Raw genomic sequence first — 24,315 nt, 5'->3', positions numbered from 1 at the left:
CCCGTGAGAGCCTTGTCCGCTCTGCAGGGACCCGGGTGCCCAGCCGCTGTCTGCAGTGACGCCCGGCCGCCTTTCCAGAGCAGAGCAGGGTTTATTAGCGCCCTGGAGGCCTGACGTTAGTGTAGAGAAGCACAGCGTCAGACACAGTGCGCCTTGGCCATGCCATCTTGGCTCTCTCTCTCTGTCCCGGGTGAGTGCCTGTCCCTCTCCCAAGGCCGGCTGTACCCTAGCCTCCCATCGGAGCCCCCTGCTGAGTTCACATCTTCCGCCTGATGGCGGGATTTCTTCTTGGGAGGTGTCTGTTCGGTTCTCGCCAGCTCCTCCATGGATGTGGGTCGGGTTCACACAGCCCTTTAAGGACCCAGCCACACAGCCCCAAGGAGTTAGGAGAGAGAGACACCTCATGTCTCCAGCAACTTGTTACCCCTTTGCACCCACTGCCCAGCAATCCCTTGTCAGGTCGGTCACTGCCCTGCATATCAATCAGAAAAGCAAGCCTGAAAGTGCCCGCTGGGTTACAAGGCATGACTTTATTGGCTGGAGTGGACAGAAGGGAAGGGAAATTGCTGGCCCACTCAGGCCAGGACCGAGCAACCTCAGACAGCCATGGTGCCAGCGGGGACCGGACTACCAGAGCACGCTCTGTATTTACCTCTGCCAGCTTCTGCTTTTCTTTAACGAAACGTGCAGGGCTCAGGTCCCCACCGCCTCGCCCTGTGCTGGTAGGCTGTGCCCCATGGGGGCTTTTACCCCTTGGGCAGCGTGCTATGGGGCTGGCTGATGGCCACCTTGCCGGAGAAACGAGTCCCTGTCAAGCAGCGCAGGAAGACAGGGAATAAATGAACCGAGTGTGACTACCTCAGGGGCTCGTTCTCAGTGGGCAGCCCATCCAGCCCCTGCTCTTGTGTGGAGACGCTGAAGCGGTTGTCAGGGATAGGCCAGCCCGCAGTCGTGGGAAGAAGCCGCTGGGCAGGGTGCGGAGCCGGTTCCACGACAGCCGCAGCAGCTCCTCCAGGGCGTTGTCCCGCAGCCTGGTCAGCCACTCGCAGGCCCGCTCAGGCAGGGTCCGCAGCCGCCCCCGGGAATCAGCTCTGTGAACCGTTGTGAGCCAGGGCCAGGCGGGTGAGGGCAGCAACCCCAGGCTCAGAGAGGTGCTGGAGGGAGGTGGTGGGGACGGACACCAGGTGGTTGGCACCAAACCGTAGACTGCTGGTGACCCTAGGCGGCACGCAGGTTAACCCCTGGCCCGGAGCCGCTAACTTCGAGCTGGTGTGTGATCACATTCATCTCCCCCACCCAGGGCACCAGCCACAATCAGCAAGGCTGGGAAGGTGAGGTGGGACCAGGTGTGGGGCAGCCTGGTCTGGAGTTGGGAGCCACAGGGCCCATCTACACTAGCCCAGCGGGTGCTGTGACAAGGTCCAGACCCCACATGTTTGGACTAGAGCTTCTTCCAAAGAGCTGTAAGTCCCCAGAATCTCCTCGCTGGTCTGGAGGGGAGAGTCATGGGGGCTGAGATGCAGCTGCCTCGGGGGTGGGGTGTGGGGGCTGTTCACGTGGATCCCTCACGTGATGCGGCTGTGTCTGGGGTGGGGTTGATACAGGGATCCCTCGCCCGGTGCTGAGATACGTCCATGTCTGGGGGTGGGGCGTCCCTCCCCAATACCAGCAGCATTGCTGAGCCCAGCCCTGTAGGGGGGCCTGCAGCTGCTTGGGACTAGGGGATTGTGGGTAAAAGTCTAGTGACTTCCCCAGGCTGTGGCTGGCCCTGGGCCAAGGCTCCTAGGCTGCGGGATCAGGGCTGGCCCTGGTGCCGTGCTGCAGGGAGTGGGGTGAGGAGGGCTCCCATCCAGAGATCACACTTGTCCGCCTGGCTACCTCATTGTGTGTTGATACCCCTGTCAGCCAGGGGGAGGGCAGGGCGGGGTCCCAGCTATGGGTCCGGCTGCAGGGGGAAGGGGTCGTCGGGCACCTGGTTGAAATGTCCCATGAGGAAAATGCTGAGGGTGCCGATGGTGAAGAGCAGGATGGCAGCACAGAAGCAGAGCTTGTCAATCACCTTCCCGATCAGCACCCAGTTCTCCATCGCCTGCGCGGCAGAGAGAGGGGCGTCAGGATGCCTGGGTCCCCTGTGATTAGAGCACGGGGAGGGCGGGGGCGGGAGCCAGGACTCCTGGGTTCTCTCCCCGGCTCTGGGAGAGGAGTGGGGGCAGGTGGATTAGATTAAGAGTCAGAATAGGAGATAGGACCCAGGGATTTTCCCCTGTAGGGGGCGCTGGCCCCAATCCTCCCGCAGGGTGCTGGGGCAGGCTGGTGTGGGGCAGCTCGATGTGGGACTCACGGCACTGCTGGCATTCTGCTCCCTTGTGGTCTCTGTGATGAAGGTGCAGGCCTCCACGCACGCCCGGATCTCGGGGGCCGCGTTGGCCAGGTTCTTGTACAAGGTGCTGGTGACACCCACATCCACCCCATCTGCAGAGAGAGGGGGCAGGGCAGAGTCAGGGACCCAGGAGTCCCAGCTCCTGAACTAACCTGCGTTTCCCTGGCAGTGGGGTGTGGGGGAGGAGGGTCTCTCACCACAGGCGGGGGGCCTGGTGAGGCCATGCCGCTGGCCCTGCCGCTCAAAGAGGATCTCGCTGCGCGGCTTCTTGAGGATGTACTCCTCCGCTTTGAGCATGATGGCGAAGGAGCTGCGCCGCCGGGCCGGGGGCGCGGCCCAGGGGTCCCCCATGGGTTCCAGGGCCGAGCCCAGGTACCGTGGCAGCACCTCTAGGAACACCTGGGGGGCACATCATAGAGTCATAGAACTGGAAGGGGCCTCGAGAGGTCTCTCATCCCGTCCCCTGCACTCGTGGCCGGACTAAGGATTCTCTAGCCCATCCCTGACGGGTTTGTCCAACCTGCTCTTACAAATCCCCCATGATGGAGATCCCACAACCGCCCTGGGCAATTTATTCCAGGGCTTCACCACCCCGACAGGTAGGAAGTTTTTCTAATGTCCAACCTAAACCGTCCTCGCTGCAATTTAAGCCCACTGCTTCTTGTCCTAGCCTCAGAGGTTAAGAAGAACAATTCTTCTCCCTCCTTGTAACAACCTTTTATGCGCTTGAAAACTGTTCTCATGTCCCCTCTCAGGCTTCTCTTCTCCAGACTAAACAAACCCAAGTTTTTCAATCTTCCCTCATCGCTCATGTTTTCTAGACCTTTCATCATTTGTGTTGCTCTTCTCTGGACTCTCTCCAACTTGTCCACCTCTTTCCTGAAACGTGGCGCCCAGAACTGGATACACTCCTCCAGCTGAGGCCTAATCAGCCGGGAGCAGAGCAGAAGAATTACTTCTTGGGTGTTGCTTACAGTGCTCCTGCTAATACAGCCCAGAACGATGTTGGCTTGTTTTGCGACAGCGTCACCCTGTTGACTCATATTTAGCTTGTGGTCCACTGTGAGCCCCAGATCCCTTTCCCCAGTACTCCTTCCTAGGCCGTCATTTCTCTTATTTTTGTTTGTTCCTCCCTAAGTGGAGTAATTTGCATTTGTCCTGATTGAATTTCATCCTATTTACTTCAGACCATTTCTCCAGTTTTTCCAGATCATTTTGAATTTTAATCCTATCCTCCAAAGCACTCGCAACCCCTCCCAGCTTGGTGTCATCTGCAAACTTTATCAGTGTCCTCTCTATGCTATTATTGAACAGAACCGATCCATGTGGGACCCCTCTCGTGCCCTTCCAGCCTGACTGCGAACCACGGAGAACTACTCTCTGGGAACGGTTTTCCAACCAGTTTTGCACCCTCCATCTAGGTTATTTATGAGAAGGTCAAGCGAGACAGTATCAAAAACCTTACTAAAGTCAAGATAGACCACATCTACCGCTTCCCCACTATCCACAAGGCTTGTTACCCTGTCAAAGAAAGCTATCAGGTTGGTTTGACACGATTTGTTCTTGACAAATCCATGCTGACTGTTATCACCTTATCAGCTTCTAGGTTATTATCTGTCCCATTCAATTACATCATGTAACAGCAGACAGCTAAACGGAGACAAGTTTTTAAAGTGCTTATATACCAATGCTAGAAGTCTAAATAATAAAATGGATGAACTAGAGCGCCTAGTATTAAATGAGGATATTGAAATAACAGGCATCACAGAAACTTGGTGGAATGAGGATAATCAATGGGATACAGTAATACCAGGGTACAAAACATATCAGAAGGACAGAACAGGTCGTACTGGTGGGGGAGTGGCATTATATGTGAAAGAAAGCATAGAGTCAAATGAATTAAAAATCGTAAATGAATCAAATTGTACCGTAGAATCTGTATGGCTAGTAATTCCGTGCTCTAATAATAAGAATATAGCGGAAGGGATATATTACCGACCACCTGACCAGGACGGTGATAGTGACTGTGAAATGCTCAGGGAGATTAGAGAGGCTATTAAAATAAAAAAACTCAATAATAATAATAGGGGATTTCAGCTGTCTCCGTATTGACTGGGTACATGTCACCTCAGGACGGGCTGCAGAGATAAAATTTCTTGACACCTTAAATGGCTGCTTCTTGGAGCAGCTGGTCCTGGAACCCACCAGAGGAGAGGCAATTCTTGATTTAGTCCTAAGTGGAGCACAGGGTCTGGTCCAAGAGGTGAATCTAGCTAGACCGCTTGGTAATAGTGACCATAATATAATTAAATTTAATATCCCTGTGGCAGGAAAAACACCACAGCGGCCCAGCACTGTAGCATTTAATTTCAGAAAGGGGAAATACACAAAAATGAGGAAGTTAGTTAAACAGAAATGAAAGGGTACAGTGCCCAAAGTGAAATCTCTGCAAGCTGCCTGGAAACCTTTTAAAGACCCCATAATAGAGGCTCAACTTAAATGTATACCCCAGATTAAAAAACATAGTAAGAGAACCAAAAAAGAGCCACCGTGGCTAAACAACAAAGTAAAAGAAGCAGTGAGAGGCAAAAAGGCATCCTTTAAAAAGTGTAAGTTAAATCCTAGTGAGGAAAGGAGCATAAACACTGGAAAATGAAGTGTAAAAATACCATTAGGAAGGCCAAAAAAGAATTTGAGGAACAGTTAGCCAAAGACTCTAAAAGTAATATCAACATTTTTTTTCGTAAGTATATCAGAAGCAGGAAATCTGCTAAACAACCAGTTGGGCCACTGGATGATCGAGGTGCTAAAGGAGCACTCAAGGACAATTGTGGAGTAATAAGACCATTGTGGAGAAATAAATGAATTCTTTACATCCGTCTTCACGGCTGAGGATGTGAGGAAGATTCCCAAATCCGAGCCATTCTTTTTAGGTGACAAATCTGAGGAACTGTCCCAGATTGAGGTATCTGGGGGAGGTTTAGATTGGATATTAGGAAAAACTTTTTCACTAAGAGGGTGGTGAAACACTGGAATGCGTTACCTAGGGAGGTGGTAGAATCTCCTTCCTTAGAGGTTTTTAAGGTCAGGCTTGACAAAGCCCTGGCTGGGATGATTTAACTGGGAATTGGTCCTGCTTTGAGCAGGGGGTTGGACTAGATGACCTTCTGGGGTCCCTTCCAACCCTGATATTCTATGATTCTATGATCATTAGAGGAGGTTTTGGAAAAAAACGGATAAATTAAGTCACCAGGATGAGATGGGATTCACCCAAGAGTTTGGAAGGAACTCAAATGTGAAATTGCAGAACTACTAACTGTCGTCCGTAACCTGTCATTTAAATCAGCTTCTGGACCAAATGACTGGAGGGGAGCTACTGTGACGCCAATTTTTTAAAAGGGCTCCAGAGGCGATCCCGGCAATTACAGGCCGTTAAGCCTGACTTCAGTACCGGGCAAACTGCTTGAAACTATAATAAAGAACATATTGTCAGACATATAGATTAATATAATTTGTTGAGGAAGAGTCAACATGGTTTTTGTAAAGGGAAATCATGCCTCACCAATCTACTAGAATTCTTTGAGGGGTGTCAACAAGCACACAGACAAAGGAGATCCAGTGGATACAGTGTACTTAGATTTTCAGAAAGCCTTTGATAAGTTCCCTCACCAAAGGCTCTTACGCAAAGTGAGCTGCCACAGGATAAGAGGGAAGGTCCTCTCATGGATCGGTAACTGGGTAAAAGACAGGAAACAAAGGGTAGGTATAAATGGTCAGTTTTCAGAATGGAGAGAGGTAAATAGTGGTGTCCCACAGAGGTCTGTTCTGGGACCAGTCCTATTCAACATATTCATAGATGATCTGGAAAAAGGGGTCAACAGTGAGGTGGCAAAATTTGCAGATGATACAAAACTACTCAGGATAGTTAAGTCCCAGGCAGACTGCAAAGAGCTACAAAAAGATCTCTCAAAACTGGGTGACGGCAACAAAATGGCCGATGAAATTTAATGTTGATAAATGCAAAGTGATGCACACTGGAAAACATAATCCCAACTATACATATACAATGATGGGGTCTAAATTAGCTGTTACCACTCAAGAGAGAGATCTTGGGGTCATTGTGATAGTTCTCTGAAAACATCCACTCAACGTGCAGCGGCCGTCAAAAAAGCGAACAGAATACTGGGAATAATTAAGAAAGAGTTAGGTAATAGGACAGAAAATATCATGTTGCCTCTCTATAAATCCATGGTACGCCCACCTCTTGAATACTGTGTGCAGATGTGGTCGCCCCATCACCAAAAAGATCAGTTGGAATTGGAAAAGGTTCAGAAAAGGGCAACAAAAGTTAATAGGGGGATGGATCAGCTTCTGTATGAGGAAAGATTAATAAAACTGGGACTTTTCAGCTTGGAAAAGAGACGGCTAAGGGGAGATATGATTGAGGTCTATAAAATCATGACTGGTGTGGCGAAAGTAGATAAGGAAGTGTTGCTTACTACTTCTCATAACACAAGAACTGGGGGCACCAAATGAAATTAATAGGCAGCAGGTTTAAAACAAACAAAAGGAAGTATTTCTTCACACAACGCACAGTCAACCTGTGGAACTCCTTGCCAGAGGATGTGGTGAAGGCTAAGACCATAACAGGGTTCAAAAAAGAACTAGATAAGTTCCTGGAGGACAGGTCCATCAATGGCTATTAGCCAGGGTGGGCGGGGATGGTGTCCCTAGCCCCTGTTTGCCAGAAGCTGGGAATGGGTGACAGGGGACGGATCACTGGATGATTACCTGTTCTGTTCATTCCCTCTGGGGCACCTGGCACTGGCCACTGTTGGAAGACAGGACACTGGGCTAGATGGACCCTTGGTCTGACCCAGTAGGGCCATTCTTATGTTAGGTGTTTGCAAATTGATTGGTTAATTATTTGCTCAATTATCTTTCCGGGTACAGAAGTTAAGTTGTCTGTAATTCCCCAGGTTGTGCTTATTTCCCTTTTTATAAATGGGTACTATATTTGCCCTTTTCCAGTCTTCTGGAATGTCTCCCGTCTTCCATGACTTTTCAAAGATAATCGCTAATGGCTCAGATATCTCCTCAGTCAGCTCCTTGAGTATTCTAGGACGCATTTCATGAGGCCCTGGTGATTTGAAGACATCTAACTTGTCTTAAGTAATTTTTGACTTGTTCTTTCCCTATTTTAGACTCTGATCCTACCTCATTTTCACCGGCATTCACTACGTTAGATGTCCAATCGCCACCAACTTTCTTGGTGAAAACCGAAACAAGTCATTTAGCACCTCTGCCATTTCCACCTTTTCTGTTATTGTCTTTTCCCCCCTCATTGAGTAACGGGCTTACCCTGTCCTTGGTCTCTTCCTCTTGCTGCTCATGTATTTGTAGAAAGTTTTCTTGTTTCCTTCTATGTCCCTAGCTCGTTTGATCTCATTTTGTGCCTTGGCCTTTCTAATTTTGTCCCTACATACTTGTATGTATTGTTTGTATTCATCCTTTGTAATTTGACCGAGTTTCCACTTTTTGTAGGACTCTTTTTTGAGTTTCAGATCATTGAAGGTCTCCTGGGTAAGCCAGGCTGGTCTCTTGCCATACTTCCCGTCTTTCCTACGCAGTTTGCTCTTGTGCCCTTAGTAATGTCTCTCTGAAAAACTGCCAACTGTCTTCAATTGTTTTTCCCCTTAGACTCGCTTCCCATGGGATCTGACCTACCAAAACCCTGAGTTGCTAAAGTCTGCCTTCTTGAAATCCATTGTCTTTATTGTGCTGTTCTCCCTCCTACCATTCCCTAGAATCGTGAACTCTCTCATTTCATGATCACTTCCACCCAGGCTGCCTTCCACTTTCAAATTCTCAACCAGTTTCTCCCCATTTGTCAAAATCAAATCTAGAACAGCCTTCCCCTGGTAGCTTTCTCCCCCTTCTGAAATAAAAAATGGTCTCCAACACATTCCAAGAACTTGCAGGATAATCTGTGCCCTTCTGGGTTATTTTCCCAAGAGACGTCTGGGGAGTTGAAGTCCCCCATCACCACCAAGTCCTGGGCTTTGGAGGATTTTGTTTGTTGTTTAAAAAAAGCCTGATTCACCTCTTCTTCCGGGTTAGGTGGTCTGTAGTAGACCCCGACCATGACATCACCCGTGGTTTTTACCTCTTTTATCCTTATCCAGAGACTTTCAACAAGTCTGTCTCCTATTTCTATCTCAACCTCAGTCCAAGTCTATCCATTTTTAATATATAAGACAAAACCTCCTCCCTTTTCCCCCGCCCGTCCTTCCTGAGCAAGCTGTACCCTTCTCTACCAATATTTCGGTTATGCGTACTATCCCACCGAATCTCCGTGATGCCAGCTATCTCATAGTTGTGTTTATTTACCAGCATTTTGAGTTCTTCCCGCTTATTCCCCATACTTCTCGCATTAGTATACAGACATCTAAAATACTGGACCTAAGGGTCCAGGCTCAGCCCTTGGACCCTTTCTTCCCTGCCCTGAGCCCCCAATTACCCAGCCAGTCAGTCCACTCCCCAACTCCTATTCCCCCTTTGGTTGGTTTTTGGTTCTCCAATTCCCCTCCAAGGCTGGTGCCCCCCATACCCCCAGACACTGATCCCCAGATCTCCAGATCACTCCCTCCACCCCCAGCCCCCTGGCACTTCCCTCCCCAGATCCCCCTCATCTCCCCACTGTCCTCTGCCCCCGACCCTCACATGTTTGAGTTGCTCAGACATGCAGTGGGTGTTCGGCGTTCGCAGGGAAACGTTCAGCACAATGACACAGTTCATCACGATCAGCGTCGCCACTCCCATGACGAACATCAGGTACCTGCCGGGGAGAGATCTCAGGAGTCCTGGCTCCCAGCCTGCTGCCAACCCACCAGCCACCACTCCCTTCCCAGAGCCGGGGAGAGAACCCAGGAGTCCTGGCTCCCAGCCCCCCTGCTCTAACCCACCAGCCCCCACTCCCTTCCCAGAGCTGGGGAGAGAACCCAGGAGCCCTGGCTCCCAGCCCCCCCTGCTCTAACCAGACCCCACTGACCTCCCAGAGCCGGGGAGAGAACCCAGGAGTCCTGGTTCCCAGAGAAATGGGATGGGGGGTGTCACTCACTTGCCAATGAGGGGGACGCTGAGCGAGGTCTCTGGGACTTTTTGGGCGATGAGGAAGAGGAAGACAGTCTGAGCCAGCAGCACTGAGATGGAGAGGGTGCATTTCTGGCCGCCGGCTGCCAGGGGCAGAGAACAGGGGTGACATGGGGCCGTTTGGCTTTCCTCCAACATCCTGCTCTGCCCTCTCCTGCCCAGGGCCTGGGGCTTTCTAGCCTGGGGCCCCCCAGAGGGGGACAGCCAGGAGAGATTGGGGTTCATGCCCCTATCCTTTGCTCTTAGTGCCAGCAAACCTGTCCCCCACGTGGGTGTGGTAGGGCCGGGCAGGGTTTCCCCGTGGTCGGCTGGGCATCCCTGTGGCCGGGCGTGGTTTCCCATGGCTGGCTAGGCATCTTCTAGGCTGGGCTGGGCGCCTCTGTGGCTGGTAAGGCGTGCCCAGGCGTGGTTTTCCGTGATTGGCAGGGTATCCTCATGGCCGGGCGGGGTTTCCTGTGGCCGACAGGGCGTCCCCGTGGCTGACAGGGCATTCCCGTGGCCGACAGGGCATCCCCGTGGCCGACAGGGCATCCCCGTGGCTGGGTGGGGTTTCAGGTGGGGTCCCCGTGGCCAGCAGGGGTTTCCGTAGCCGGCAGGGCGTCCCCGTGGCCGACAGGGCGTTTCCCGTGGCCGGCAGGGTGGCGTTCCCCCGTGGCCGGGCTCACCTTGGGCGGGCAGGAAGTAGACCAGGACGACGAGGGAGGAGATGAGCACGCAGGGGACGATGATGTTGATGATGTAGAAGAGGGGCTTGCGCTGGATGATGAGCGAGAAGCGGATCTCCTGGAAGCCGAGCGCCTCCCGGCCCAGCTCTGGGTGCAGTACCTTCCAGGCTGGCCGGTGCCGGATGGCCCACTCCCCATTCTCTGCAGGGCGACAGGCGTGGGAGGCAGGCGGTTCTCTGGGGGGCACCCCCTGCTCTTTTGGGAAGACCCCCACTGGGGGGGACCCGGCAGACATTTGCCTCTGGGGGACCTGTGGCAGACACCACCCGCCCCTTGGGGGAGATCCACTGGGGGACCCTGGCAGACACCACCTCCCCCCTGGAGTGGACCTGCTAGGGGGCTGTGGCAGACATCCTCTGCCCCCTGGGGGATCTGGTCTGGGGGGCAAGCCTGGCAGACATCCCCTGTCCCAGGCCCCCCCATACCTGTGAAGGCGGCAGGGTCTATATCGATCTCGTCAAAGGGGCGGGCTGTCTTCTCATTGATTGAGAGCTGCAGTTCAACCTCGTTAGCGCTGTACGTCTGGGACCTGGGGGCACATGGGGGAGTCAGCAGGGAGCACCCTCTCCTTAGGGTCAGCCCTGGCACTGGGCGAGGGGTCCCTGGATAACCAGGCACCCCGCCCCAGAGGTGGCCGTATCTCACTCACTGGAAGACGAGGGAGCAGTTCTGCCAGTCGAAGGGGAAGTAGGTGACTTCAATGGCACAGGTGCTGCGGTAGATGGCGGGGGGCAGCCAGTACATGGCCCCCCCGGGGTACACCAGCACGTTTGCGTAGTAGGCGATCTCAAACTGCCCGTCGATGCTGGGGGGGAGAAGCAAAAGGGAGCGTCAGCAAGGGCCCCCCCCAATCCCTGCAGCCCAGACACTCCCCACGCAGCCCGGAAAACAACATCTCTGTGCCCCAAAAACAAAACCACCAGCATCCCTGGGTGCCCACGAGACACCCTCGTATATTGACACACCAAAGCCTGTGCACCCCAAAAGATCGGCACCCCCCGAACCTGCCCTGTGGCCTGAAGCCTGTGAGAGTGAAGGAGCAGCTCTGGGTCCCAGTGGCCGCCTTCATCTCAGTGGAGAATCCAGCTGCAGGGGGGTCCCCGGAAAGACTTTTCTGTGATCCGGCCGGCTTTTGGGACACCCGGACAGGGGTGGACTGGGATGCACGACCCACCCCATGTGAGGCTGAGCCACTAAAGCAGGGACAGACCAAAAAGGGGTGGGAACGCCAGGGAGGGGGACAACCAGCCGAATAATCCATCTAGTCCAGCCTCCTACGCCGAGGCAGGACAAAGTATTCTCTTCTAGACCATCCCCGACAGGTGTTCGTCCAACCTGTTCTTAAAAACGTCCAGTGATGGAGACGCCGCAACCTCCCTGGCTCGTTTGTTGCAGCCTTTAACCACCCTGCACGGGACTTTTTCCTAACGTCCAACCTGGACGGCCCTGCTGCAGTTTAAGCCCCTTGCTTCTTCTCCTGTCCTCAGTGGATGAGGAGAACAATTTATCACCCTCCCTGCTTGGTACCGTCCGCAAACGTTGCAAGTGTGCTCTCTATGCCGTTACGGAAATCACTGAATAGAACCAGACTCAGGCCAGATTCCAGCGGGGGGGACCCTGCTTGTTGGGTTCTTCCGGCTTGACTGCGAGCCGCTGATGAGTACTCTCTGGGACCAGTTTCCCAGGCGCTTGTGCGCCCGCCGCCACGTGTACTGAAAGAGTGCATCGACGGCTCAGACCTCTTCAGCCCGTTTCTCGAGTACTCCGGCACGTGTTCCATCAGACTCTGCCAACTTGGAGGCATCTAACTTGCCTGCGTAGTTCTTTCCTTATTTTAGCCTGAGATCCTACCCCGTTTACACGGACGTTCGCGGTGTTAGTCGTCTGGTCACCACTAACTTTTCGGTGAAAACTGAAACAAAAAAAGGGCATTTAACACATCGGCCGCTGCTGCGGTTTTTTGTTATTGTCTTTCCCTCCTCAGTGAGTAATGGGCGTACCCTGTCCTTGGTCTTCATAGAATCATAGAAGATCAGGGTTGGAAGGGACCTCAGGAGGTCACCTAGTCCAACCCCAACTAAATCATCCCAGCCAGGGCTTTGTCAAGCCGGGCCTTAAAAACCTCTAAGGAAGGAGATTCCACCACCTCCCCAGGTAACGCATTCCAGTGCTTCACCACCCTTCTCGTGAAATAGTGTTTCCTAATATCCAACCTAAACCTCCCCCACTGCAACTTGAGACCATTGCTCCTCGTTCTGTCATCGGCCACCACTGAGACCAGCCGAGCTCCATCCTCTTTGGGACCCCCCTCAGGTAGTTGAAGGCTGCTATCAAATCCCCCCTCACACTTCTCTTCTGCAGGCTAAACGATCCCAGTTCCCTCAGCCTCTCCTCGTAAGTCATGTGTGCCCCCGAATCCTTTTTGTTGCCCTCCGCTGGAGACTCTCCCATTTGTCCACATCCCTTCTGTAGTGGGGGCCCAAAACTGGACACAGCACTCCAGGTGAGGCCTCACCAGTGCCGAATAGAGGGGAACGATCACGTCCCTCGATCTGCTGGCAATGCCCCTACTTATACATCCCAAAATGCCGTTGGCCTTCTTGGCAACAAGGGCACACTGCTGACTCATATCCAGCTTCTCGTCCACTGTCACCCCTAGGTCCTTTTCCACAGAACTGCTGCCGAGCCATTCGGTCCCTAGTCTGTAGCGGTGCCTGGGATTCTCCCGTCCTGAGGGCAGGAAGTCCTCTTGCTTGTAACGTAGTTGTAAAATGTGTTCTTCTTACCCCTTTTCGCCCAGCTAGTTGAATCTTGTTTTGTGCCTTGGCCTTTCTAATTTTGTCCCTACCTGTTTATGGTTTTTGTTTTTTTTTAAATATTCATCCTTCGTAATTTGACTGAGTTTCTGCTTTTTGCACCACTCTTTTTCGAGTTACCCCCCATGCTCTGGGCCAAGACAGGGCTGGTGTCGTGTACGATGAAGCAGCCCACTGCAGAGCCCAGCTGATGAAGGGGAGGGAATCCAAATGAATTTGACGATGCCGCCCGTGAGATGCCATGAATTCCACGGGTGTGGCTGCAGGGAAGTGGGGTTGAAGACATCTGCGTTGCTTCAATCCTCAGCCATGGGACAGCTACGGAACAGGTATCTCCCACAACACAGCAGCAAAGAGAGACGGGAACATGTCCACGGCGCACGAGCCATTTGCAGAGACGATTCTGCTTGATTTTCGGTGTGGCCATGGGAATCGTACCAGCAGCGGCGACAAAGAAAGTGAGAGGGCCAAGGAAGCAGCTGTCCGAGATATTCGACAAGCTGTGACCGAAAGAATGACAAATCCTTTTCGCCTGGCACCAGCCGTGGGAATCTGGCCACGTCGGCCGTGGGGTCACCAGAAAGCTGGTGCGTGATCGGTGAGACCGGCACCCTAACCAGCCACTGCAAAGGGCGGAAGCCGACCTCTCTGCGCCCGGAAAATGGCCTCGTCTCAACTCCTTGGGGAATCGCAGCGAGAGCATCAAACAAAAGCAGCAGCCGGCACAAGCAATCGGTATCCAAGCGGCCGGTGGCGCCAGGCCAGAGCTGTGGAGATCCAGGGTCTGGCCCCTGGCCCCTCTCCAGCTTGGAGGGATCTCGAGGCCAGACCCAAACGAGCCACCCGCCATCTGGGCTGGAGGAAAATCTGCTGGCGGTGAAGCTCCTGGCGCCCAATCCGCCAACGGGAGCCGGTGGTGACCTGGGGCTTCTCTGCAGCTGGTGTCCTCTGGGGAGCTGTGCCCTGGTCTCCTCGCCCCAGCGGGCAGCGCGAGGCCCCTGCCCCAGGCTGGCCCTGTCCCTGGGCAAGGCCCCAGCCACGGAGCTGAGTGTTAATGGGGGAGTGGGGGAAGCCGGGGGCTGGAGGCAGGGAGCCAGACACAGGCTCGGCGAGCTGAGCCACCGACCCGTTAGCAACTGTGGCTAGACACTTGCTCGGCTCAGTGAGGGTCGCAATTAACTGCTGCTTCTCCGAGTTACGCCCTGTCCGGGGTTCGAGGAGGTGTTAGGCCTGGACGCCTGAGAGCGTTTACACGTGACATAGCCAGAGCCCCTCGCTCCAGATTCTCCTGGGGCCTTCGGGCCTGGCTGACAGGGGGCGGGAGCTGGGGCTGGGACCGTGACCAGCTGCCGGAGGAAGAAGTGCAGACATTTCCCGTCCCTCTTGCGAGTGGGAAGAAAACCCGTGGGGCGCTGAGCAAGCAGGTCGCGGCCCCAGTTACTGGGAGGGAAGCGGTAGGAAAAAGCCCCGAGGATGCTGGGAGATGGGTGACATAGGTCTGCCCCCCAAACCCACCCTGCGGGGCCCACGCAACCCAAGAACTATCACCCCAGCCCTGCCCCATGTCCCCCTGAGATCTGCCCCGTGCAACTGCTGCAAACTCCAGCAACCGTCAAAATCCTGCCAGCCCAGAAACCCACCCCACCCCGAATCTCCCAGGGTCCCTGAGCCTGTAAGTCATCCGGCTTCCCCCCACAGCCTCCCTCCCCCACACACCCTGGGGCGTTGGCCCTTAGCCCCCCCCGCCACAGTCTCACTTGTTCTCCAGGACGATGTCCGGCAGCCAGACCATGTCGGAGGGGACCCGCAGGGAGCGGATCCCTTTGAATTCACTGTTGCTATAATTCAGCCGATAGTCCACCCATTCCTGGGGGCAGAGACACAGGGGGTGAGGCTGGGGGACCCCCTGCACCCCTAGCCACAGGGCTGTGTGCGAGGAGCCCAGAGCTGGGCTGGCAGGGGCTGTGGGTCGGGAGTGAGGGGCACCGGCAGGGCTGGGGGGGTGGGGCTGGACTAGCAGGGGCTGCGGGTCGGGAGTGAGGGGCACTGGAAGAGCTGGGGGGGCCAGGGGATAGCAGCTGCCCCACGGCCCTGCAGGACAAGGTCACTCGCTGGAACCGGGGGATTAGTGCAGCGGGAGCAGCTGGGAGCCAGGACTCCTGGGTTCTTTCCTCAGGCTCAGGCCGGCAGTGCGATGGGGGGGAGGGGGGCAGGTGAGATCCTACTCTGGGGTCACTTGAGGGCCTTTGTCAACAAGGAGTCTGGGGGGGGCTGAGTGGGGCAGGAGACCCCGTGTCTGTGGGGCGGGGGGGGTTACTCACAATCTTTATCCAGACATTGGTGGTCAGAGTCTCCTCCTTTTCATTCTGCAACAGGATGGAGGCCATCAGCGTGGTTTGGGGGGCTGCAGGGCGGGAGCGAGGGGTGCAGCCAGGCCGGCCGTGGGGCGGGAGCGAGGGGTGCAGCCAGGCCGGCCGTGGGGGCGGGAGCGAGGGGCGCCGGCCGTGGGGCGGGAGCGAGGGGCGCCGGCCGGGGGGCTGCGGGGCGGGAGTGAGGGGCGCTGGCCAGGGAGTGGGAGCGAGGGGCACTGGCTGGGGGGTGGGAGCGAGGGGCGCCGGCCGGGGGGCTGCGGGGCGGGTGTGAGGGGCGCTGGCCAGGGAGTGGGAGCGAGGGGCACTGGCTGGGGGGTGGGAGCGAGGGGCACCGGCCGGGGGGCTGCGGGGCGGGAGCGAGAGGCACCGGCCGGGGGGTGGGAGCGAGGGGCGCCGGCCAGGGGCCGTGGGGCGGGAGTGAGGGGCGCCGGCTGGGGGGCCGTGGGGCCGTGGGGCGGGAATGAGGGGCACCGGCCGGGGGGCTGCGGGGCGGGAGTGAGGGGCGCCGTGGCGGGAGCGAGGGGCACTGGCCGTGGGGCGGGAGCGAGGGGCGCCGGCCGTGGGGCGGGAGCGAGGGGCGCCGGCCAGGGAGCGGGAGCGCGGAGCGCTGGCCGTGGGGCGGGAGCGAGGGGCGCTGGCCGTGGGGCGGGAGCGAGGAGCGCCGGCCGTGGGGGGGAGCGAGGGGCGCTGGCCGTGGGGCGCCGGCCGTGGGCCGTGGGGGCGGGAGCGAGGGGCACTGGCCGTAGGGCACTGGCCGGGACCCGGGGGGCGGGAACGAGGGGCGCCGTCCGTGGGCCGTGAGCGAGGAGCGCCGTCCCTGGGGGGGGAGCGAGGGGCGCTGGCCGGGGGGCGCCGGCCGGGGGCCGTGGGGCGGGAGCGAGGGGCGCCGGCCAGGGAGCGGGAGCGCGGAGCGCCGGCCGTGGGGGGAGCGAGGGGCGCTGGCCGTGGGGCACCGGCCGGGGGCCGTGGGGCGGGAGCGAGGGGCGCCGGCCACGGAGAGCGGGAGCGTGGAGCGCTGGCCGTGGGGCGGGAGCGAGGGGCGCTGGCCGTGGGGGCGGGAGCGAGGAGCGCCGGCCGTGGGGGGGGAGCGAGGGGCGCTGGCCGTGGGGCGCCGGCCGGGGGCCGTGGGGCGGGAGCGAGGGGCGCCGGCCAGGGAGCGGGAGCACGGAGCGCCGTCCGTGGGCCGTGAGCGAGGGGCGCTGGCCGTGGGGGGAGCGAGGGGCGCTGGCCGTGGGGCGCCGGCTGGGGGCCGTGGGGCGGAAGCGAGGGGCGCCGGCCGTGGGGGGAGCGAGGGGCGCTGGCCGTGGGGCGCCGGCCGGGGGGCCGTGGGGCGGGAGTGAGGGGCGCCGGCCGGGGGGCGGGAGCGAGGGGCGCCGGCCGGGGGGCGGGAGCGAGGGGCGCCGGCCGGGGGGGCGGGAGCGAGGGGCGCTGGCCGTAGGGCACTGGCCGGGGGCCGGGAACGAGGGGCGCCGTCCGTGGGCCGTGAGCGAGGAGCGCCGGCCGTGGGGGGGAGCGAGGGGCGCCGGCCGTGGGGCGCCGGCCGTGGGCCGTGGGGCGGGAGCGAGGGGCGCCGGCCGTGGGGGGCGGAGCGAGGGGCGCCGGCCAGGGAGCGGGAGCGCGGAGCGCCGGCCGTGGGGGGAGCGAGGGGCGCTGGCCGTGGGGCACCGGCCGTGGGGTGGGAGCGAGGGGCGCCTGCCGTGGGGCGGGAGCGAGGGGCGCCGGCCAGGGAGCGGGAGCGAGGAGCGCCGGCCGTGGGGCTGCGGGGCGGGAGTGAGGGGTGCTGGCCAGGGAGCGGGGAGCGAGGAGCGCCGTCCGTGGGGCGGGAACGAGGGGCGCCGTCCGTGGGACGTGAGCGAGGAGTGCCGGACGCGCTATCTCAGAGTGGGGCGCCGGCCGTGGGGCGGGAGCGAGGGGCGCTGGCCGTGGGGCACCGGCCGGGCCGTGGGGCGGGAGCGAGAGGGGCGCCGGCCATGGGGCGGGAGCGAGGGGCACCGGCCAGGGAGCGGGAGCGAGGGGCGCTGGCCTTGGGGCACCGGCCGCGGGCCGTGGGCCGTGAGCGAGGGGCGCCGGCCGTGGGGGAGAGTGAGGGGCGCTGGCTGTGGGGCACCGGCCGGGCCGTGGGGCGGGAGCGAGGGGCGCCGTCCGTGGGGCGGGAGCGAGGAGCGCCGGCCGTGGGGGGAGCGAGGGGCGCTGGCTGTGGGGGCACCGGCCGGGGGCCGTGGGGCGGGAGCGAGGGGGCGCCGGCCGTGCGGCGGGAGCGAGGGGGCGCCGGCCAGGGAGCGGGAGCGAGGGGCGCCGTCCGTGGGCCGTGAGCGAGGGGCGCCGGCCATGGGGCGCCGGCCGGGGGCCGTGGGGCGGGAGCGAGGGGGCGCCGGCCGTGGGCGGGAGCGAGGGGCGCCGGCCAGGGAGCAGGAGCGAGGGGCGCCGGCCGTGGGGCTGCGGGGCGGGGAGTGAGGGGTGCGGCCAGGGAGCGGAGCGAGGGGCGCCGTCCGTGGGCCGTGAGCTAGGAGCGCCGGTATGGGGGGAGCGAGGGGCGCCGGCCGTGGGGGGCGGGAGCGAGGGGCGCTGGCCGGGGGCGGGAGCGAGGGGGGGCGCTGGCCGTAGGGCACTGGCCGGGGGCCGGGAACGAGGGGGCACCGTCCGTGGGCCGGGAGCGAGGAGCGGCCGGCCGTGGGGGGGGAGCGAGGGGCGCTGGCCGTGGGGCGCCGGCCGGGGGCCATGGGGGCGGGAGCGAGGGGCGCCGGCCAGGGAGCGGGAGCGAGGGGTGCAGCCAGGCCGGCCGTGGGGCGGGAGCGAGGGGCGCCGGCCGTGGGGCCGTGGAGCGGGGAGCGAGGGGTGCAGCCAGGTTGGCCGTGGGTCGGGAGCGAGGGGCGCCGGCCGTGGGGTCATGGGGCAAGGGGTGCCGGCCGTGGGGGGGAGCGAGGGGCGCTGGCTGTGGGGCACCGGCCGGGGCCGTGGGGCGGGAGCGAGGGGCGCCGGGCCCGTGGGGCGGGAGCGAGGAGCACCGGCCAGGGAGCGGGAGCGAGGAGCGCCGGCCGTGGGGCGGGGAGCGAGGGGCGCCGGCCGTGGGCGGGAGCGAGGGGCGCCGGCCGTGGGGCGGGAGCGAGGAGCGCCGGCCGTGGGGGGAGCGAGGGGCGCTGGCTGTGGGGCACGGCCGGGGGCCGTGTGGCGGGAGCGGAGGGGCGCCGGGCCGTGGGGCGGGAGCGAGGGGTGCAGCCTGGCCGGCCTTGGGGCGGAAGCGAGGGGGCGCCGGCCGGGGGCTGCGGGGGCGGGAGTGAGGGGCGCTGGCCAGGGAGCGGGAGCGAGGGGCACTGGCTGGGGGGGTGGGGAGCGAGGGCACCGGCCGGGGGCTGCGGGGCGGGAGCGAGGGGCACCGGCCGTGGGGCGGGGGGGAGCGAGGGGTGCAGCCAGGCCGGCCTTGGGGCGGAAGCGAGGGCGCCGGCCGGGGGGCTGCGGGGCGGGAGTGAGGGGCGCTGGCCAGGGAGCGGGAGCGAGGGGCACCGGCCGGGGGCTGCGGGGCGGGAGCGAGGGGGCACCGGCTGGGGGGTGGGAGCGAGGGGCGCCGGCCAGGGGCCGTGGGGCGGGGAGTGAGGGGCCGCCGGCCCTGGGGCGGCGGGAGCGAGAGCGAGGGGCACTGGCTGTGGGGCGGAACGAGGGGCGCCGGCCGTGGGGCGGGAGCGAGGGGCACCGGCCAGGGAGCGGGAGCGAGGGGCGCTGGCCTTGGGGCACCAGCCGGCGGGCCGTGGGGCGGGAGTGAGGGGCACTGGCCAGGGAGCGGGAGTGAGGAGCGCCGTCCGTGGGCCGTGAGCGAGGAGCGCCGGCCGTGGGGGGGAGCGAGGGGGCGCCGGCCGTGGGCGCCGGCCGGGGGCCGTGGGGCGGGGAGCGAGGGGCGCCGGCCGTGGGGCGGGAGCGAGGGGCACCGGCCAGGGAGCGGGAGCGAGGGGCGCTGGCCTTGGGGCACCGGCCGTGGGGCCGTGGGGCGGGAGTGAGGGTCACTGGCCAGGGAGCGGGAGCGAGGAGCGCCGTCCGTGGGGCGGGAACGAGGGGCGCCGTCCGTGGGCCGTGAGCGAGGAGCGCCGGCCGTGGGGGGGAGCGAGGGGCGCCGCCGTGGGCGGGAGCGAGGAGCGCCGGCCGTGGTGGGAGCGAGGGGCGCCTGCCGTGGGGCACCGGCCCGGGGGCCGTGGGGCGGGAGCGAGGGGCGCCGGCCGTGGGGCGGGAACGAGGGGCACCGGCCAGGGAGCGGGAGCGAGGGGCGCCGGCCAGGGAGCGGGAGCGAGGGGCGCCGGCCGTGGGGCGCCGGCCGTGGGCCGTGGGGCGGGAGCGAGGGGCGCCGGCCGTGGGGGGGAGCGAGGGGCGCCGGCCGTGGGGGCGGGAGTGAGGGGCGCTGGCCTTGGGGCGCCGGCTGGGGGCCGTGGGGCGGGAGCGAGGGGCGCCGGCCAGGGAGCGGGAGCGAGGGGCGCTGGCCAGGGAGCGGGGAGCGAGGGGCGCTGGCCTTGGGGCGCCGGCCGGGGGCCGTGGGCCGTGAGCGAGGAGCGCCGGTAGTGGGGGGGAGCGAGGGGCGCCGGCCGTGGGGGGGAGCGAGGGGCGGCCGGCCGTGGGGCGGGAGTGAGGGGCGCCGGCCAGGGAGCGGGAGGCGAGGGGCTCCGGCCAGGGAGCGGGAGTGAGGGCGCCGGCCGTGGGGGGGAGCGAGGGGCGCCGGCCACGGAGGCGGGAGCGAGGGGCGCCGGCCGTGGGGGGGAGCGAGGGGCGCCGGCCGTGGGGCGCCGGCCGGGGGCCGTGGGGCGGGAGTGAGGGGCACCGGCCAGGGAGCGGGAGCGAGGGGCGCCGGCCAGGGAGCCGGGAGCGAGGGGCGCCCCTCCGTGGGGGGAGCGAGGGGCGCCGTCCCGTGTGGGGGAGCGAGGGGCCGCCGTCCGTGGGCACCGGCCGGGGGCCGTGGGGCGGGAGTGAGGGGCACCGGCCAGGGAGCGGGAGCGAGGGGCGCCGGCCGTGGGCCGTGAGCGAGGGGGCGCCGGCCCGTGGGGGGGAGCGAGGGGCGCCGGCCGTGGGGCGCCGGCCGTGGGCCGTGGGGCGGGAGCGAGGGGCGCCGGCCGTGGGGCGGGAGCGAGGGGCGCCGGCCGTGGGGGGGAGCGAGGGGCGCCGGCCGTGGGGGCGGGAGCGAGGGCGCCGGCCGTGGGGGGGAGCGAGGGGCACCGGCCAGGGAGCGGGAGCGAGGAGCGCCGTCCGTGGGCCGTGAGCGAGGAGCGCCGTCCGTGGGGCGGGAACGAGGGGCCGCCGTCCGTGGGCCGTGAGCGAGGAGCGCCGGCCGTTGGGGGGGGAGCGAGGGGCGCCGGTCCCGTGGGGCAGGAACGAGGAGCGCCGGCCGTGGTGGGGAGCGAGGGGCGCCGGCCGTGGGCCGTGAGTGAGGGGCGCCGGCCGTGGGGGGGAGCGAGGGGCGCCGGCCGTGGGCCGTGAGCGAGGGGCGCCGGCCGTGGGGGGGAGCGAGGGGCGCCGGCCGTGGGGCGCCGGCCGGGGGCCGTGGGGCAGGAGTGAGGGGCGCCGGCCAGGGAGCGGGAGCGAGGGGCGCCGTCCGTGGGCCGTGAGCGAGGAGCGCCGTCCGTGGGCCGTGAGCGAGGAGCGCCGGCCGTGGGGCGGGAGCGAGGGGCGCCGGCCGTGGGGCGCCGCTGGGGGCCGTGGGGCGGGAGCGAGGGGCGCCGGCCAGGGAGCGGGAACGAGGGGTGCCGTCCGTGGGCCGTGAGCGAGGAGCGCCGTCCGTGGGGCGGGAACGAGGGGCGCTGGCCGTGGCCGTGAGCGAGGAGCGCCGGCCATGGGGGGGAGCGAGGGGCGCCGGCCGTGGGGCGCCGGCCGGGGGCCGTGGGGCCGGGAGTGAGGGGCGCTGGCCGTGGGGCGGGAGCGAGGGGCACCGGCCAGGGAGCGGGAGCGAGGGGTGCCGTCCGTGGGCCGTGAGCGAGGAGCGCCGTCCGTGGGGCGGGAACGAGGGGCGCTGGCCGTGGGCCATGAGCGAGGAGCGCCGGCCGTGGGGGGGGAGCGAGGGGCGCCGGCCGTGGGGCGGGAACGAGGGGCGCTGGCCGGTGGGCCGTGAGCGAGGAGCGCCGGCCATGGGGGGGAGCGAGGGGCGCCGGCCGTGGGGCGCCGGCCGGGGGCCGTGGGGCGGGAGTGAGGGGCGCTGGCCGTGGGGCGGGAGCGAGGGGCACCGGCCAGGGAGCGGGAGCGAGGGGTGCCGTCCGTGGGCCGTGAGCGAGGAGCGCCGTCCGTGGGGCGGGAACGAGGGGCGCTGGCCGTGGGCCGTGAGCGAGGGGCGCCGGCCGTGGGGGGGAGCGAGGGGCGCCGGCCGTGGGGCGCCGGCCGGGGGCCGTGGGGCGGGAGCGAGGGGCCTCTCACCAGCGAGATGAGGTTGGTCAGCGTCAGCATTATCTGCACCTCCACCGTGTCGTCGGGGGTGCCTCACCGGCCGCGTGTTCTTGTCGTAGTCGGCGAAGAGTTTCTCGTAGAGCCGCAGCTCCGCGTTCCCGCCCCGGGGCCCCTTGTGGGGCAGGCAGGGGTCAGGCCCGGGTGTGTGGGGAGCAGCCCGCCCCCCAGCTCTGCCCTCCCACCACTTTGTGCCGCCACCCCGCCCCAGTCCTGGTTCAACCCCTCCCGATTCTCCCCAGCCCCAGCCCCCCGCCCCACTGGCTCAGACCCCCCATTTCGGGGGAATCAGGGCCTGGCTCCATCGGCCCCCCATACGCGCTATCTCAGAGTCAGGGCTCAGGTTTCCTCCTCCCAACTTACCACTGACCCCCCCGCACAGCAGGGCGAGGAGCAGCACCCCCAGTCCCGCATCGCGGCCGAGTCCCCCTCCCGGCCGCGGCGGCTGGAAAAGGGGCAAGTTATTTTGAGGTTGATTCCGGCTTCCGGGGTGGGACAGACACTGGATCTCTCCCCCCCCCAGTCCACCGGTGTCGAGTCACTTTCCCCCCCCCCTCGCTGCACCTGTTCCCCCCACATCCCAGGGGCTGACAGGCCAGAGAGTGTGTTAGAGAGAGAGCCTGACCCACCAGCCCCCGCTCCCCTCCCAGAGCCGGGGAGAGAACCCAGGAGTCCTGGCTCCCAGCCTCCCCGCTCTCACCCACCAGCCCCCGCTCCCCTCCCAGAGCCGGGGAGAGAACCCAGGAGTCCTGGCTCCCAGCCCCCCCTGCTCTGACCCACCAGCCCCCACTCCCCTCCCAGAGCCGGGGAGAGAACCCAGGAGTCCTGGCTCCCAGCCCCCCCTGCTCTGACCCACCAGCCCCCACTCCCCTCCCAGAGCCGGGGAGAGAACCCAGGAGTCCTGGCTCCCAGCCCCCCCGCTCTCACCCACCAGCCCCCGCTCCCCTCCCAGAGCCGGGGAGAGAACCCAGGAGTCCTGGCTCCCAGCCCCCCCTGCTCTGACCCACCAGCCCCCGCTCCCCTCCCAGAGCCGGGGAGAGAACCCAGGAGTCCTGGCTCCCAGGCCCCCCGCTCTGACCCACCAGCCCCCGCTCCCCTCCCAGAGCCGGGGAGAGAACCCAGGAGTCCTGGCTCCCAGCCCCCCTGCTCTAACCCACCAGCCCCCCTCCCCTCCCAGAGCCGGGGAGAGAACCCAGGAGTCCTGGCTCCCAGCCCCCCTGCTCTAACCCACCGGGCCCCCTCACCGTTAGACGTTTTGCATTTTGTTTCCAGCCCGAATTCGCCTGGTTCCAACTCCCGGCCCTTTGCCCGGGTGGGACCTGCCTCGGCCAGTCTGAGGAGCCCGTTGTGAACATTCGCTCCCCGCGCCGGCCCTCACAGCCCGGGATCAGTCACCCCTTCGCCGCCGCGCCGTGCAGCTAATTGAGCTCCTGGCGTCTCTCACTCGAAGGCAGGGTTTTGAATCCTTCTCGCGGCTCTTCTCTGACCCCTCTCCGATGTACTCGCCCCCCGGCGGGTCGCCTCTCTGCCCAACGCGAGACTCCCGCTGACGCAGGCCAGGGTCGCATTCGCCCCTTTGCTCACAGCGTCGCGCCGGGAGCTCACGTTCCGCTGATTACCCACCATGCGCCCCCCAAATCTGCTTCAGAGCCGCTGCGCCCCCGGAGAGACTCCCCCGGCCCCTGTGTAGGGCTGACGCGCTTCGTTCCTTGTTGTGTACGTTGACATTCAAACCACAGTATGGGGCTGTGACCCACATCGCTCTGAACCGGGGACACGGCCTCTTCCTCATTTCCCACAATTTTGGGGTCACCTGCAATCTTTATTGGGGTGTTCTTATGTTTCACAGCTCCCTGAGCCCAGGACACCACCGGAAAGCGAGCTGCTCGATGACGATTCCGCGTTGCCAGGTACAGTCGAGACCCATCAGTTACCAGGTTTTAGTTCGTTTAACACAGGCCCTGTTCCAATCAAACCGTTCGGCGGTGCCGAGCCAAAGGCCTCACCGGAGTCCTCGTCTACTACGTCAACACTGTCACCCCCCCGCTTCTGTTCTCGTCAAAAAAAAGAGATCAGATGGCTTGACAGGTTCTGTTTGCCACAATCCCATGTCAGTTTGCATTAATTACCTTGCCTTGCTTTATTAATCGAGTCCTGTATCAAGCTGCTCCACTATCCTGCCCACGATCGATGTCCGGCTGACAGGCCTCGAAATACTCAGGTCAGCCCGTTTGCCCTTTTTAAACACTGGCACAGCGTTGGGTTTCTTCCAGTCCCCTGGAACTTGCCCAGTGCTCCAAGAGTTACTGAAAATCAACACGAATGCTTCAGTGAGCTGCTCGGCCCGCTCTTTTAAAACTCTTGGTGGCAAGTCATCCAGTGGCTACCTTGAGCGAGACAAGGTGGGGGAGGGAATGTATTTTATTCGTGGGAGAGACGAGCTTTCGCGCCCCACCGAGCCCTTC

At 63.0% G+C, this 24,315-nt stretch overlaps 1 protein-coding gene across 1 annotated transcript; it reads right to left on the bottom strand.

Moving 5' to 3' along the window:
- Window positions 1-420: 420 nt before the first annotated feature.
- CHRNE (cholinergic receptor nicotinic epsilon subunit) lies at window positions 421-23,476 on the bottom strand. The gene is given in 13 exon segments (XM_073326446.1): window positions 421-2,089; window positions 2,342-2,472; window positions 2,578-2,779; window positions 9,104-9,218; window positions 9,501-9,615; window positions 10,198-10,398; window positions 10,683-10,786; window positions 10,907-11,062; window positions 14,831-14,940; window positions 15,395-15,439; window positions 21,824-21,886; window positions 21,888-22,023; window positions 23,385-23,476. Coding segments are annotated over 13 exon segments (1,626 nt in total). The 3' UTR covers window positions 421-1,933.
- Window positions 23,477-24,315: the final 839 nt, after the last annotated feature.

The sequence above is a fragment of the Lepidochelys kempii genome, chromosome 28, assembly GCF_965140265.1.
Source record: "Lepidochelys kempii isolate rLepKem1 chromosome 28, rLepKem1.hap2, whole genome shotgun sequence".
NCBI classification, from domain to species: domain Eukaryota; kingdom Metazoa; phylum Chordata; order Testudines; family Cheloniidae; genus Lepidochelys; species Lepidochelys kempii.
Note: the sequence above shows the minus strand (reverse complement) of the source record. Positions and strands in the feature narration are given on the sequence as shown.